At 43.0% G+C, this 13,026-nt stretch overlaps 4 protein-coding genes across 4 annotated transcripts; 3 read left to right on the forward strand and 1 right to left on the reverse strand.

Moving 5' to 3' along the window:
* Positions 1-49: 49 nt before the first annotated feature.
* On the forward strand, positions 50-5,426 carry LOC135346112 (uncharacterized). Its single transcript, XM_064543626.1, has 12 exons — positions 50-351; positions 411-3,100; positions 3,156-3,299; positions 3,355-3,537; positions 3,586-3,689; positions 3,777-4,110; positions 4,275-4,384; positions 4,443-4,749; positions 4,842-4,965; positions 5,027-5,109; positions 5,174-5,224; positions 5,285-5,426. Exons 1-12 carry the CDS (start codon positions 198-200, stop codon positions 5,396-5,398), a joined length of 4,398 nt encoding a protein of 1,465 aa, XP_064399696.1. The 5' UTR covers positions 50-197; the 3' UTR covers positions 5,399-5,426.
* Positions 5,401-7,339, reverse strand: LOC135346132 (NADH-cytochrome b5 reductase 3-like). Its single transcript, XM_064543648.1, has 6 exons — positions 7,184-7,339; positions 6,903-7,137; positions 6,626-6,732; positions 6,142-6,438; positions 5,821-5,917; positions 5,401-5,648 (listed from the first exon to the last, which is right to left on the reverse strand). The coding sequence occupies exons 1-6, from the start codon at positions 7,193-7,195 to the stop codon at positions 5,476-5,478; spliced, it is 921 nt and encodes a 306-aa protein (XP_064399718.1). The 5' UTR covers positions 7,196-7,339; the 3' UTR covers positions 5,401-5,475.
* Positions 7,340-7,436: 97 nt separating this feature from the next.
* Positions 7,437-8,725, forward strand: LOC135346133 (lysoplasmalogenase TMEM86A-like). Its single transcript, XM_064543649.1, has 2 exons — positions 7,437-7,647; positions 7,784-8,725. Exons 1-2 carry the CDS (start codon positions 7,573-7,575, stop codon positions 8,495-8,497), a joined length of 789 nt encoding a protein of 262 aa, XP_064399719.1. The 5' UTR covers positions 7,437-7,572; the 3' UTR covers positions 8,498-8,725.
* Positions 8,726-8,736: 11 nt separating this feature from the next.
* Positions 8,737-12,983, forward strand: LOC135346122 (serine/threonine-protein kinase 38-like). The gene is made up of 10 exons (XM_064543637.1): positions 8,737-8,863; positions 9,011-9,183; positions 9,400-9,606; positions 9,699-9,977; positions 10,122-10,215; positions 10,281-10,339; positions 10,386-10,503; positions 10,693-10,819; positions 12,259-12,443; positions 12,683-12,983. The coding sequence occupies exons 2-10, from the start codon at positions 9,019-9,021 to the stop codon at positions 12,814-12,816; spliced, it is 1,368 nt and encodes a 455-aa protein (XP_064399707.1). The 5' UTR covers positions 8,737-8,863; positions 9,011-9,018; the 3' UTR covers positions 12,817-12,983.
* Positions 12,984-13,026: the final 43 nt, after the last annotated feature.

Consider the following 13,026-nt stretch of genomic DNA (forward strand, 5'->3'; position numbering starts at 1 on the left):
ATTAGATAAAAAACGACCTAGGAACAATGAATTTTAGGGTCTAAAAGAGGGGTGGGGCTGGCATGCTTTGCAGTTAGCAGCATTTGTGATAACTTTTCTTTGCTAGATGTTGCTTAGTTGCCATGGCAGACTCAAAATAATAGTTAGCAACTAAGCAAGTACTAAATATAGCCAGAGATGAAGAATCAGTGAAGAAGATGGCTTACTTTGAAATACTGCTCCTTGCATCCATTCTTTGTGGAGCACAAGCACAAAGTTCTGGTTTGGGATTTGCATCAGGAGTTTCAGGGTCTGAATTGGACATTATATCAGGATCTGGGCTTGGCTCAGGCATAGCTTCAGGATCAGGAGGTAATGTATTTATTGTGATTGCATGCTTTACTGTACACTTTGTGGTATATCCACTGCAGATCTTGATGACTCCCTTTCCATGAGTGTAGAGCCGTCAGCTATAACTACGGAAACAGTTTATACCTTGACACTAACTCCAGCAATGCTGACACCAACTCCAAGTAGAGGAGGTAACTTATTAATACCGTTTCCATCAATATCTGAGCTTTATGTGAGCTCAAGCCCTACCATATTGAGAGTATTTGCTACAACATCAAATACTGAAGTTGGAAGTGGGGAAAGTGAAGTGTTTTCAGCTCCCACGTCCTCGATCATCGATACTTTCTCATCTAATTTGTTGCCACTCACAACAACATCAATCTCGACGGTTCAAACAGCCTCGTTTAGTCAAACACTACCAACTCCTTCGCGTAGTTCAGTACTATCTACACCATTAGCGAGTCAAGAATCTACTTCTCCATCTCTACCAGCTACCATCTCACTTCAGGAGAGTAATGTTCCAACAAGTACTGACATTTTGTTTATTCTTGAACCAACTCCATCGATAACTCCAAGCCCGTCCGCCCCAAGTGAACTCTTTGTTTCAGAGACAGTCGTGTTTTTCGAATCTACCGATTTGTTTTCTCCTGAATTGACTACACCATTATTACTGGGCTCCCCTGTATTAACCACTATGACAAGGACATTGTCAAACACTTTGCGGACCACAGTAATGCCTACAATTACATTACTTTCAGTGACACCCACATCACTACTTACACAGTCTCCACTTATCACACTGTCACAGTTGCCCACACCGTTATTTGGAATTTCATCGTTATTACAATCTACTCAGCTTTCGTCCATCACACCCACACCCACACCAGTGCCCACACCGCCCCCTACACCCTCACAACCATCCACGCAAGTACCCCCTACTATTACTCCATCCCAACCGCAAGTACCTTCATCATCTCTGTTACCGACGGATATTTCAAGCTCCCTCGATGTGTTCCTCGTGGACTCTGATTCTATTCTATTTCCCATTGCAACCTCTGAACTGCTAACGGCCCCTTCACTTGTACTGACTAGTGGGCCAGGATCTGTTGTACCACCATCATCAGATATTCTCGTTCTTGAATCATCTCAAATGCTCCTGGTACCTGATATGTCAACAGTGACTTCTTCACCAATAGTTACAAGTTCAATTACCTCTTCAAACCCTTCGCCACCAATATCTTCGTTCAGATCTATGACAGAGAGTATATCTTTACCAGTCCTCACATCTACTGCAAGTGCAATTTCTAGTCCTGTGCAACCGGCCCCATCAAGTTCTGTCATTATCCCTTCGTCATCACTAACTCTGCTGACCACAATGGTCAGTTCACTATTGTCCACCTCTGTCAGTAACTCTTCTCCCGTATTAACTTCGAACACACTAATAGTCGCTCCTTTCAGTACTAGTTTCTCTTTGGAAAGTTCTACGAGCACACAGTTAAGTACCGTTATAACAGGGACTCCCCTATCAACCATCTCACCAACCATGAGGACTACCGTGTCAACAGAAACCACTCTGTCCTCGGTACAACCAAGCTCAACACGGATGTCATTTTCCACTCCAATACTGCCCACGATAGTGAGCTCTTCTAATTCAATTGTGACAAGCTCTTCACTGTTAACTTCACTATTCCTACCTAGCATAAATATTACTTCACGAAATGTCATAACGAGCACTCAAACAATAACAACAGCAGTCCCAATATCGCTGAGCTCTCCGGTAACTCTGTCAATTTCTCCACCTCTCTCAATCTCGCCAACTAGTATCAGTTCTGCACTTTCATTTTCAAGCTCAATTGTTGAATCGACGCAAGTCACCCCCTCAGATTTCGTTATTTTAACGCCTGTGATTAGTTCTTCAATATCTCCTGAAACATCTTCTACAGCAGCAATTTCTCGTCCAGTAATATCCACTTCATCAGTTGCAAGTTCTTCTCAGCAAATGTCTATTTCACCAAGCCTGACTATAACCATATTATCACCTTTGAGTTTGAGTTCATCTCAGAGCGAGCAGACATCTTCTACTACTAGCATTACCTCATCTATGACGGTTGAAAGTTCGAGTGTACCAACACAGCTTACACCCACCCCCCTTACAACATCGAGCCAACCGACCTCTACTACTAGCATTACCTCATCTATGACAGTTGAAAGCTCGAGTGTACCAACACAGCTTACACCCACCCCCCTTACAACATCGAGCCAACCGACTTTTACTACTAGCATTACCTCATCTATAGTGGTTGAAAGCTCAAGTGTACCAACACAGCTTACACCAACCCCCCTTACAACATCAAGCCAACCAAGCCAACCGGTATTAACTCCGTCCACATCCATAACAATGTCAAGTATTACTAGAGAAACTACCACCGTATCTTTAATGAACAGTATCACTACCATCTCCTCCATCACCCCTACTCCTACAACGCGTCAATCCACTACCACTGTTTTGTTCACCTCCTCCACTATCGCTCCCTCTTCGTCCCCTACAATCCAACCAACTCCACTGAGCTGCCCCTCCCTGCTACCCTCCGGAGTGATTGTACCTGAGTCATCATTAGTTGTCATAGAGCTAGCACTGTCGTCTGAAGTACACGCCTCTCTCCGTGCCCCTGGAGGTGCTTGCGAACTGGAGGATGCTCTCACTCAAGTGTTTGTGGATGGACTCCTTGCAGGGAGCACTAAGAGACAAACTGCTCAGTTTGATGTCGATGTAAGTTAATTTATGATCATAGTGGGATTTTATTATTATTTTCTATTTCTCCTAGGTACTGACTGTTGGTGATCTAACGGTAGACAGAGCTCCGATAACATTCTTTGTGGTCAGTGCATCTGAGGGAACTGCTCTTCCAGCTGCCACAATTGTCAATGCCTTTGCTACTATTTCACCTCAACGCATTGACTCGCATCTAGTAAGCTTATGAATTACTAACAGCTAGTATAATGTCCTTATATTTAATTCTGCAGGTGACAATGGATGCTACTTCCTTTGTGGACCTAACTACAACAGCACCTTCAACTATAGAGTCAGTTGTGATCCCACTGATTGCTGCCATAGGAGCAGTGATAATCGTGCTCTTGATTCTCATTTTTATTGCATTCTGTGTTTTCTCAATCTGTAACTCAAAGAAGAACAAAATAGTTGCACAAGTGAGTTTATTATAGTTTTAAAAAGTATAAAAATCAAGATTTATGCAGGTAATTGAGAGAGGAGAACGAACATTTGCAAATACCAACGACTTTGAGAGTTATCACAGACAAAAAGAAAATGTTGTCACCCTCAGCCACTTAGCTAGACATGGGTGAGTGACATCGTGTGTCTGTATTTCCTACCCCTTGCCGTATTTATATAGTTGCATCTCGTTATTGTTGTCCTCGCACATTCGTAGCTCAACGACGAACTCTGAGGTGTCTCACGAGAACCAGAACCAATCACATGACAATCCTGGGCCATCGCATGACATTAACAGACATCATGATCGAGAGGAGCCCTCACAACTCGTGGAGCCAGTGGCGCACTATTCCAGTCCACCCCGTGGGATGAAACTGAGGCAAGGTCGTTCCATTGTACCAGCCCCCTCGACCGACTCCACCCAACATTCCCTCACCCCTGACGCCTTCAGGCCGTCCTCTCGCCACGTGACAGAGGCGAGGCAACTGAGAGAGGAAGCACTGAGGCTGCAGGAGGAGAGAGAAGACGATGACCTGCGGGCTAGGAGAAAGGTAGCTCGATTGTACTTGAGAGAAATATTTTTTAATGTGCACTCTTTAATTTATTTGCTACGGGATCTAGAGATTTCATGCCTCTTGTTGTAAATTGGCAATATTTGAGCTATGCTGCAAAATTCAAATGTGTGTGTTTACAGTATTTATTTGTACATGTTCAGGCAACACTGAAGAGAATAGTAGCGTCTGAGAGGAAGAGAAGAAGAGGAAAAGTGGCTCCTCTCAGCGACCAATCAGTGGACACACCACCCCCACATCACTCTAGAAAAAGGTTAATTTTTATGGCTAAAATTTTTGAGCGAATTACAGGATTGTGTGTGTATCTATAGGCACCGTTGGTTGCACAGACAAGTCAACAATCAAATTGCACCTGCTGAAAAACATGGCCGCAACCACCGTGGGCGACCTTTGACCCGGGACGGACTTCCAATAAGTGGGCGTGTCTCTCGTGGGGTTGCCGAGGAAGTGACAAGAGAGTTAGCCTGGCTAAACACAGGCAACGGAGTACAGCTGATGAGCATTCAGCCGTTAGCCCCACCCATTCCCATGCAACGCACCCCCCTCAGCACACTACCTTCTGTCAACCCTCTGCATAGTGCTAGCTATCAGCAGCGACAACTTGACGCATATCTAAAGGTGAACAGTGTCCATATTGTACGAAGATATCTAGATGGCTATCGGCTTTATTGTGGAGTTGGTGTTGAAGAATGTGTGTTGTTGCAATGTAGATTCATAAAGACATGGAGAGGTTACGGTTGGATGGAGCGGCCACACCCACTTCAGCTACGCCTCCTATCGCTGAGACTAGTCAGCAACCAGTTACTCCACAGGGCACACTCAGACCAGTATCAGGTAAGCAGAAACACATTCCAACAATTTGCAAATTATCACCTGGTGCGTTTTACTATTGCAGTTGCCTGGCAGCCACAGGACACACCGGCTGTGCTAACCCCTGCCACTGTACCCTACCCCACAATACAAAGAGAACCCAGTCAGGTAGAGTACCCCCCTCCCCCAGCACACACACTCTCTAACTAAGCTATCACAATTTTGATTGTAGGTGGGTCAACTAGTATGGAGTCCGCAGAGTGGGGCAAATTCTCAATCACAAGTAAGTGGTTTAAACCACCTTAATACGATTGCAAGGTTATGTTTAACTACTGCATTACAGATGGTCACACCGAGACAGCTAGCACAAGCAAGACAAGCTCCAGGAACTGGTCTCCACGATTACAGTCATATGACTTCAACTCCCGCTCCTTTCTATACACCTGTTTATCAGTGATACAATTTTTTTAATTAAAGTATTTTTGTAGGCAATCCAAGTCAACTAATGTCAACTAATAATCACTAGAAATGTTCTCAAAACGCTACATAAGAGTCATCCTTGTAACCCAGCTTCTCGAGGTTGGGTAGACAGGCAAACTTGATCATGGGGGGTGGTCCACACATGAGAATCTGGCTATTCCCCGTGGGTGGAGGGAGGTGCTCTGCTATCATCTCCGTACTCACGAACCCAGAGCTGTACTTCCAGTCTGCAGGGAACAGACACAAACATTACACACAGAACTCAGAGCAATCACTACATACATGTACTCGCATTTCAATTTTGCAATTGGAATGGTGTGTCATAAAATTCATATGTTATTTTAAGCTGGTTTGCATGTTCTTGTAAAGTGAGTGTGCTAACTAATTGCGAGTACCTACCTTCAGTGGGTCTGTCCACAGTGTACCAGAGAGAGAAGTTTGGGTTCTCTTTGCTCAGAGTCTCCAGCTCATTTCGCAACAAAATGTCTTCCTCCGTCTGTGAGAAAGAGAGTGTGTAAACAGAAGTGGTCCACCTCAGATCATGGATCTAATGAAATGACTCCCAGAGAGCTAACAGAGGGCAAATTTTATTATGGATGCTCCTAACTCAAGCTATGCACAGTCAAAGATACACCCCAAGAAGCCCTCATAACCTCCTAACTAAAGCAGTCAAAAGTAATGCGTTCTCTAATTGCTGCAACTGTAATGCGTACCACTAACCTGGTTGGCAAAGAGGAGGAACAGCTTGGTGGTGTCCTCTCGGTCCTTGAGCACAGCCATGATGATCTGAAGCATCGGAGTGACCCCAGTCCCTCCAGCAATGAATCCCAACTGAGTGCAATGGCGGATCTGTTCTGGTTTCCCCGGGAGCTTAACTTGAAGGTAGCCACGGCCGAGGTAAGTGACTTTACCAGAGGGCCCCCTCACATCCACAGTGTCTCCGAGGCTGAGCGACTCGAGGTATTGAGACATCTTCCCACCATCTGGGTACTTGGGGTGCACGTTGGCAAAGTACACCTAATGGAGAAATGTAACAAGAATCGATTATAATTATTATAGCCTCTAAATCTCATGTATAAAGTAACGATTATTATGGCTTCATAGTGTTTACGAGGATTCCTATTCTCTGTTTTAAAGAGGTCTAATTCTCTAAATCTAAAACGTACGTTCCATAGCTCTCAATCCCATACTTCAGTGAACTTACCTTTATGACTAGTTCAAAGTAGCCAAGCTCATCGTCAGAGGAGACAGGTGTGTAGGGTCGACTGACCAACTCCCCGTTGATCCTAGCACTCAGGTACATGTGATTGCCTGCACACACACACACACAGTGAACAAACACCACACACACACCCACACCCACACACCCACACACCCACCCACACACACAGTGAACAAACACCACACATACACACACCCACACCCCCCACACACATACACACACACACACACCCACACCACACACACACTTCTTCTCTCACCAGTTGGCAGTCCTAGTACGTGCTTTGGGGACTGAAGCTCAAACGTGAACTTTCTCGTATCATGACTGATTTCTTTCTTGGCGATTAGCTTCATTGGAATTTTTTGGCTTGGATTGAGAGCCCTGGGTCCCTTGTCTGGCTTTGGCTTTGGGGGCCCACTCTTGTTCAGAGTGAAGTAGCCGAGTAGAGCAAGACCAGCAGCTACAGCTCCAAACACAAGCAACACTTGATAGCCCTATAGTAAAGATTTCATTACATGGCCTAGGAAGATACATTACTACCTCTATCTCCATCTTGAACAACTGAACAAGAAGATGATTTTTCAAGGTTGAATAGAGATGATGATCTGATGATTTCCACACGCCCCTTGTACCATTATTATGTTTGAAAAAGATCGTTTTTGATGAATCTTGGTTGGGGAAAGGTCGTCTATAGGAAGAAGCTGTTGCCAGGGGTCAAATTAATAATTATGGTAAAGGGTCGGTCATTAGCCTAAGCTAATGTTAATTAATTATCAGACACAGATCACAATTCACATTCCAGCTCGCATTCCATTAATAGTTGTAAACAAACACTAGAGTAGGAAGGATAATTTCAAGGATTCACATGACTCAAGGCTTCATATCTCTACACCTCAAAGAAATAACACTACTAGGAAATGAAATAAGAGATGAGTGCTCTCAGACAGCGCTTGAATCAAGGGCTCTCCCTGCTGGCTAAAGGTCTCCAAATAAATGGGGACCATGTGAGTTTGATAATTATTGCTCTAAAACAACTGTTGTATAAACTGTTAATGATTAGCTTTAGGCTGTAATAGCTAGTGGATTTTGTGTTGAAACAATAGTCTTTCACTCTCCTCTCTCCCTGGCCGGCCTGTGCAGCTCACCAAGGAGATAACGAGCATTGCTCCGTTCCTCATCCCCTTCCTGAAGATGTGCTGTGTCTACTTCATTCTCTGGCTACCCTCGCATCAACCCACTGTCACTGCTGCATTCGTCAAAATACTGCCAATCCTCTCTCTCATTTGGTTTGTTTGTCTCCAGGGTGTCTCTTGGCAACCTCACCATGCTTACAACAGGAAGATTTTGGTTGGTCTCGTCTGCTCAATTGCTGGTGATGTACTGCTCGTATGGCAACACGAATTGGTGGCATTTCTTGCAGGAATGTTGTGCTTTGGATTTGCTCAACTTGCTTATATATCGGCGTTTGGATTTGCCCCTTTTGGTTTGAAGGAGCTGGTAGCTTGCTTGTTGATTGCTGTCCCTCTGATAGTTTTGTTGGTGGGTAAAATATCCGGTGTGCTGCTGTATCCAGTGCTCATGTATGGTGCTCTGCTGCTTTTAATGAAATGGAGAGCTCTGGCTAGATGCAGTATCAAGAATGAAATTCCGTGGAAAAAGATATTTGCTGCTTGTGGAGCATTTCTGTTTGTTTTATCCGACTCTTGTATTGGAATCAACAAGTTTGTTTGGGCTATCCCAGCCGAACGTGTTGTCATCATGACAACCTATTATGCTGCCCAGCTGTGCCTATCTTTATCTGTTGTCAACTCGAGGCTGGCTATGGAGTGCACTCATTGCAGCAAGATCAAGTGAGAGATTCCATGCATTAACTTCAAGTGAACAATCTCATTATCACCACTTTTCACTTTTTATGCACTGATTACACTGCATCATTCACACCATGTACTCCACAAAACAATCATTCAATTTTCTATGCATTCTGATTATGTGTGTTCCCTTTGTGTTTCAATTCACATCACCCTTAATTATTTATTATTTAATTATTTTTATCATTATTCATTGCATTATTTTAATTATAGAGGGTGTGTTTATCTAATTAAAAGAACACTCGTTTTGCTAAAGTAATATTGAACGTTACTTGTTGACTTTTGTGAAGTATTATAAAACGACTCGACTGTGTATTACTATACTGTTGTTAAGAGCTAAGAGAAGACGAAGGTAAGTTGTATACATTATAATACATAACACAAATAAACCTAGTTATAGTTGGTTGTCTGTAAGAGCAATTTTATTCCCTTCCACCAGTTAATAAATGAATTTGTATACATTGATAGCTCTAGCCGGCCCCCCTTCCTCCCTCTCCAGTTATTCCAATGGACGGTCAAGTTTTCCCCAAGAGCACCTTGGAGAGTGCCCGTAAGGCCAAACTCACAATGGAGAACTTCTACGACAACCTACTCGTTCAGGATCGGGACAGAACCAACCGGTGGAAGAAACTGGACCTCTCTATGGAAGAGATGGGTCTATCCAATGATGAGGTGAGAGGGCATACCGTATTCATACATTCTCGTCTTATATACGCTATTGTATTAGTTGTAGACCTAATGCGATTGAGGTTTTCCTGTACTGCGTATAGTATTCCAGTGTCTGTAATAACTATATAATTATAAAGATTGACCATATATACCTCATTCCGGATTCATAATCCATCCCTAATTAGTTACTGTTACTTACACAGCTTATTGTTTGTACAGAGAGATGAGCATAGAACGGTACATGCTCGCAAGGAGACAGAGTTCCTGCGACTGAGACGATCAAGACTGGGCAAGAAAGACTTCAACTGTCTCAAGATCATCGGTCGAGGGGCGTTTGGTGAAGTAGCTCTAGTACAGAAGGTGGACACTGGACATGTGTACGCTATGAAGATACTCAGAAAGTCAGACATGTTGGAGAAAGAACAGGTAATTACCCAGTATATCCCTACACATACAGTACTGATATTGACACCCTCATACACACGCTTTCTCTAACTCGCACGTCCCTTGACACACAGATAGCACACGCTCGAGCTGAGAGGGACATTCTAGTAGAGGCTGACAATGTATGGGTGGTCAAGATGTATTATTCATTCCAAGACACCATCAACCTCTACTTGATCATGGAGTTCTTACAAGGGGGGGACATGATGACACTCCTTATGAAGAAAGATATTCTCTCTGAGGATGCCACAAGATTCTACATTGCCGAGACTGTGCTGGCCATTCATTCCATTCACGAAATGGGATTCATTCATAGGGACATCAAGCCTGACAACCTTCTGCTGGATGCTAGTGTAAGCCACCTATAGTGTTGATGTTGTATTCGTAGCAGTCCCTACATGTGATTGTTTTCGTTGTGCTGGTACTGATTGTATTGCTGTATTGATTATATTGCATGCGTTGTGCAGCAGTGTACGTGTATGTGTATGTGTATATAGGGTCATATTAAGCTGAGTGATTTTGGACTGTGTACTGGCCTCAAGAGGAGCCACAGAACAGAGTTCTATAGGGAGCTCAATAACTTAGATTTATGTGAGTTATGCGATGCTACAGTGACTAGAGAACCGTACCTTTATCTATCATGTACACTTCCACAGCTGATTCACAGGACTCAAAGAAGTTCTCCCAAGCTTGGAAGAAACAAAGAAGAGATAGAGTAAGTTATTCTTCATGCCTCCACATCCATTACCTCCCCTCTACAGGCGTACTCCACTGTGGGCACTCCTGACTATATTGCACCTGAGGTGTTTATGCAAACCGGATACAACTTTGTGTGTGACTACTGGTCACTGGGGGTCATCATGTATGAGATGTTGATGGGTGAGTGTGGTAGTATTGATGGAGGGGGGTCAGAATCTCTCAAGTTGTTCATAATAATATGATCTGGTACATGTGACAATGTATTAGGGCTTGTGTAGCATTGTAGAGAAAGTGATCTGTTATAGTAAACACACATACTGCATTCCTTTTTTGTATGTAATTATTAAATATCCCCCCTCTCTCCTGTAGGTTTTCCTCCTTTTTGCTCTGAGAAGCCTCAGGACACATATCGTAAGATCATGAACTGGAGACAGCACCTCATCTTCTCACCAGAGCTCCCTCCCATCTCAGCTAAGTCAGAGGACCTCATCAAGAGGTGAACACTACAACTGTATTATACATTTACATGAGCTTTCTATTATGAGCCTTATCAAAAGTACATACTTGCAGCTCACTTGAAATTTTGGGGCAAATATAGTAAAATGCAAATGATTGCAACCCTGTTTTCATATGGTATGCTATTTCCTGAGTTACAATTATAAGGTCAAGTATGCCATGCTTTACTTATGTAAACTGTTACAGTACAGTTGAGCTAACTTGAGCAACTTCATTTGACTGTGGGCATACATGTACTACATAATAGCAAGAGTGCATAAGAAGAGAAGAGTGTCGAACTACTGATACTTCTACACAAACACTGTGCACAAAGTAACGTGACATCCTGTCAATTGCACGTGAGCAACTCGCAATTGATGACGTTTGCGCATAATTACGCAACGCACAAAAGTTGTTAATAGTGAGTAAACAGTGCAAGTGAAGAGGATCAACTCGACTATTGTCTCTATTTAGATGATTTTTGTGAAGAGATCGTCTCCTATCAGTGTGCAGTGAGCAGCTCCACAAGCTCTGAACGTTGAACGGGGAACAACTAGCTAGAATTGTTCGATTACCACACCCCTAAAAACGTCACGGTTAACATTTACTAGAAGATTACTAGTAAATTTACAATACTTTATCACGTGCGAGTCATGTTACTTTGTGCACAGTGTTTGTGTAGAAGTATCAGTAGTTCGACACTCTTCTCTTCTTATGCACTCTTGATAATAGTTAGACACTGTTTAGGAAGTTTCTACGTGATTTAGAAGCCCAAAGGGCGTTCTGTAGAATCCAGAACGCCCTTTGGGCTTCTAAATCATGTAGAAACTTCCTAAACAGTGTCTAATTTAGATCATAGCAACAACGCTCATACGCCTGACAACAATGGTTTGAACGCACAAACAATGGATTCTGAGCCTCCTCCGGTGCCGAACGCTTTCTTGAGTTAGCCTATTTACAATTACACGGTTTCTAGAACTACTGAGACCCAGCCCACATCCTTCCCTGCTTCCTTCCAAACCAGCCACACCTCCAGCTCTGTCTTTGCAGCAACCAGCCCCACCTTCCTATCTGCTCTCTCTGATCTGCAAGACGAAGAGTTCGTAGACTATTTGCTCTCCTCCACAGCCAGTGAGAACCTACTTACTGCTCCAGTGGCAAAGAAAGTAAGAAAATTCGCTCCCCCAAAGTCAAGTAAAGAAGTAGAACAAGCGAAACAGAAAACACTCATTGTCATCAAGTATTGCTTATTATTATGTACTTTTATTATGGTTATTATCTTATCTTGATCAAATCTTTGCTACATGATTTTCTAAGTAAGTACATGATTTTCTAAATTGGATAGAACATTTCCTCTAACCAATCAGATTGCAGTATTTATGACAAACATGATCTAACTCTGCTTATAATATATTGACCTCCACCTCTGTTTTTAAACAGACTGGTGTGTGATGCCCAGAACAGACTTGGCTACAGTGTATCTGATCTCAAGAATCATCATTTCTTCCGTGGCACTGACTGGGAGCATATACGAGACAGGCCAGCAGCCATCCCTATCAATGTCAAACATATGGCAGACACTTCAAACTTTGATGACTTTGAGGAACTCGACCAACAGAAAAGATGTAAGTGGTTTGAAAGTCAATCTCACAGTATACAATTGGAATGCTATAATGTTGTACTTATTTGCGTTCTGATGTCCTACCTATGGGAGTTATAGAAACTCCTGTATTTGCAATGTTTGAACTGTATGTATAGCATGTCTTTGTTACTGTAATAACATTGTGTACATGCTTTAATTCATGCATTGTCACAATGGTTTCAAGATCCTGTCTGTCATGGTATGCTATTTCCTGCATTGCAGCATTCAACGATGGCAATGAGGAGGCTCAGAAGGACTGGGTGTTCCAGAACTACACGTTTAAGAGGTTTGAGGGTCTCACTCAGAGGGGGCTTCATCAGAACTCTCACAGCGGCTGGGCAGAGCAAGCTAAATGAACTCATTCATGAGAATCATTCATGACTATGTTTTAATCTCAGTTTGTTTTCATTATTACTACTTTATAGCTGAAATGTTCTCCGATAATTTATAATCATAATTTATATGAACACAAACAAAGTGATACATTGTAACAGGAGTGTGAAGATCATCATCACACATCATACACTCCTAAAAAAGGCATGCGGCGGAAAATTGAAACATTTTAA

The sequence above is a fragment of the Halichondria panicea genome, chromosome 13, assembly GCF_963675165.1.
Source record: "Halichondria panicea chromosome 13, odHalPani1.1, whole genome shotgun sequence".
NCBI lineage: Eukaryota > Metazoa > Porifera > Demospongiae > Suberitida > Halichondriidae > Halichondria > Halichondria panicea.

What these genes read in the sequence shown, in the direction of transcription:
- LOC135346112 (XM_064543626.1), top strand. Translation starts at nt 198, where the DNA reads ATGGCTTACTTTGAAATACTGCTCCTTGCATCCATTCTTTGTGGAGCA. An exon ending in CACACTCAGACCAGTATCAG is followed by an intron (nt 4,966 to 5,026) that starts GTAAGCAGAAAC and finishes TTACTATTGCAG; the next exon opens with TTGCCTGGCAGCCACAGGAC. An exon ending in GGGCAAATTCTCAATCACAA is followed by an intron (nt 5,225 to 5,284) that starts GTAAGTGGTTTA and finishes ACTGCATTACAG; the next exon opens with ATGGTCACACCGAGACAGCT.
- LOC135346132 (XM_064543648.1), bottom strand. An exon ending in ACTTTGAACTAGTCATAAAG is followed by an intron (nt 6,439 to 6,625) that starts GTAAGTTCACTG and finishes TTTCTCCATTAG; the next exon opens with GTGTACTTTGCCAACGTGCA. An exon ending in TCCTCCTCTTTGCCAACCAG is followed by an intron (nt 5,918 to 6,141) that starts GTTAGTGGTACG and finishes TCTTTCTCACAG; the next exon opens with ACGGAGGAAGACATTTTGTT.
- LOC135346133 (XM_064543649.1), top strand. Translation starts at nt 7,573, where the DNA reads ATGAGTGCTCTCAGACAGCGCTTGAATCAAGGGCTCTCCCTGCTGGCT. An exon ending in TCCAAATAAATGGGGACCAT is followed by an intron (nt 7,648 to 7,783) that starts GTGAGTTTGATA and finishes CGGCCTGTGCAG; the next exon opens with CTCACCAAGGAGATAACGAG.
- LOC135346122 (XM_064543637.1), top strand. Translation starts at nt 9,019, where the DNA reads ATGGACGGTCAAGTTTTCCCCAAGAGCACCTTGGAGAGTGCCCGTAAG. An exon ending in ACCTTCTGCTGGATGCTAGT is followed by an intron (nt 9,978 to 10,121) that starts GTAAGCCACCTA and finishes ATGTGTATATAG; the next exon opens with GGTCATATTAAGCTGAGTGA. An exon ending in GCTCAATAACTTAGATTTAT is followed by an intron (nt 10,216 to 10,280) that starts GTGAGTTATGCG and finishes ACACTTCCACAG; the next exon opens with CTGATTCACAGGACTCAAAG.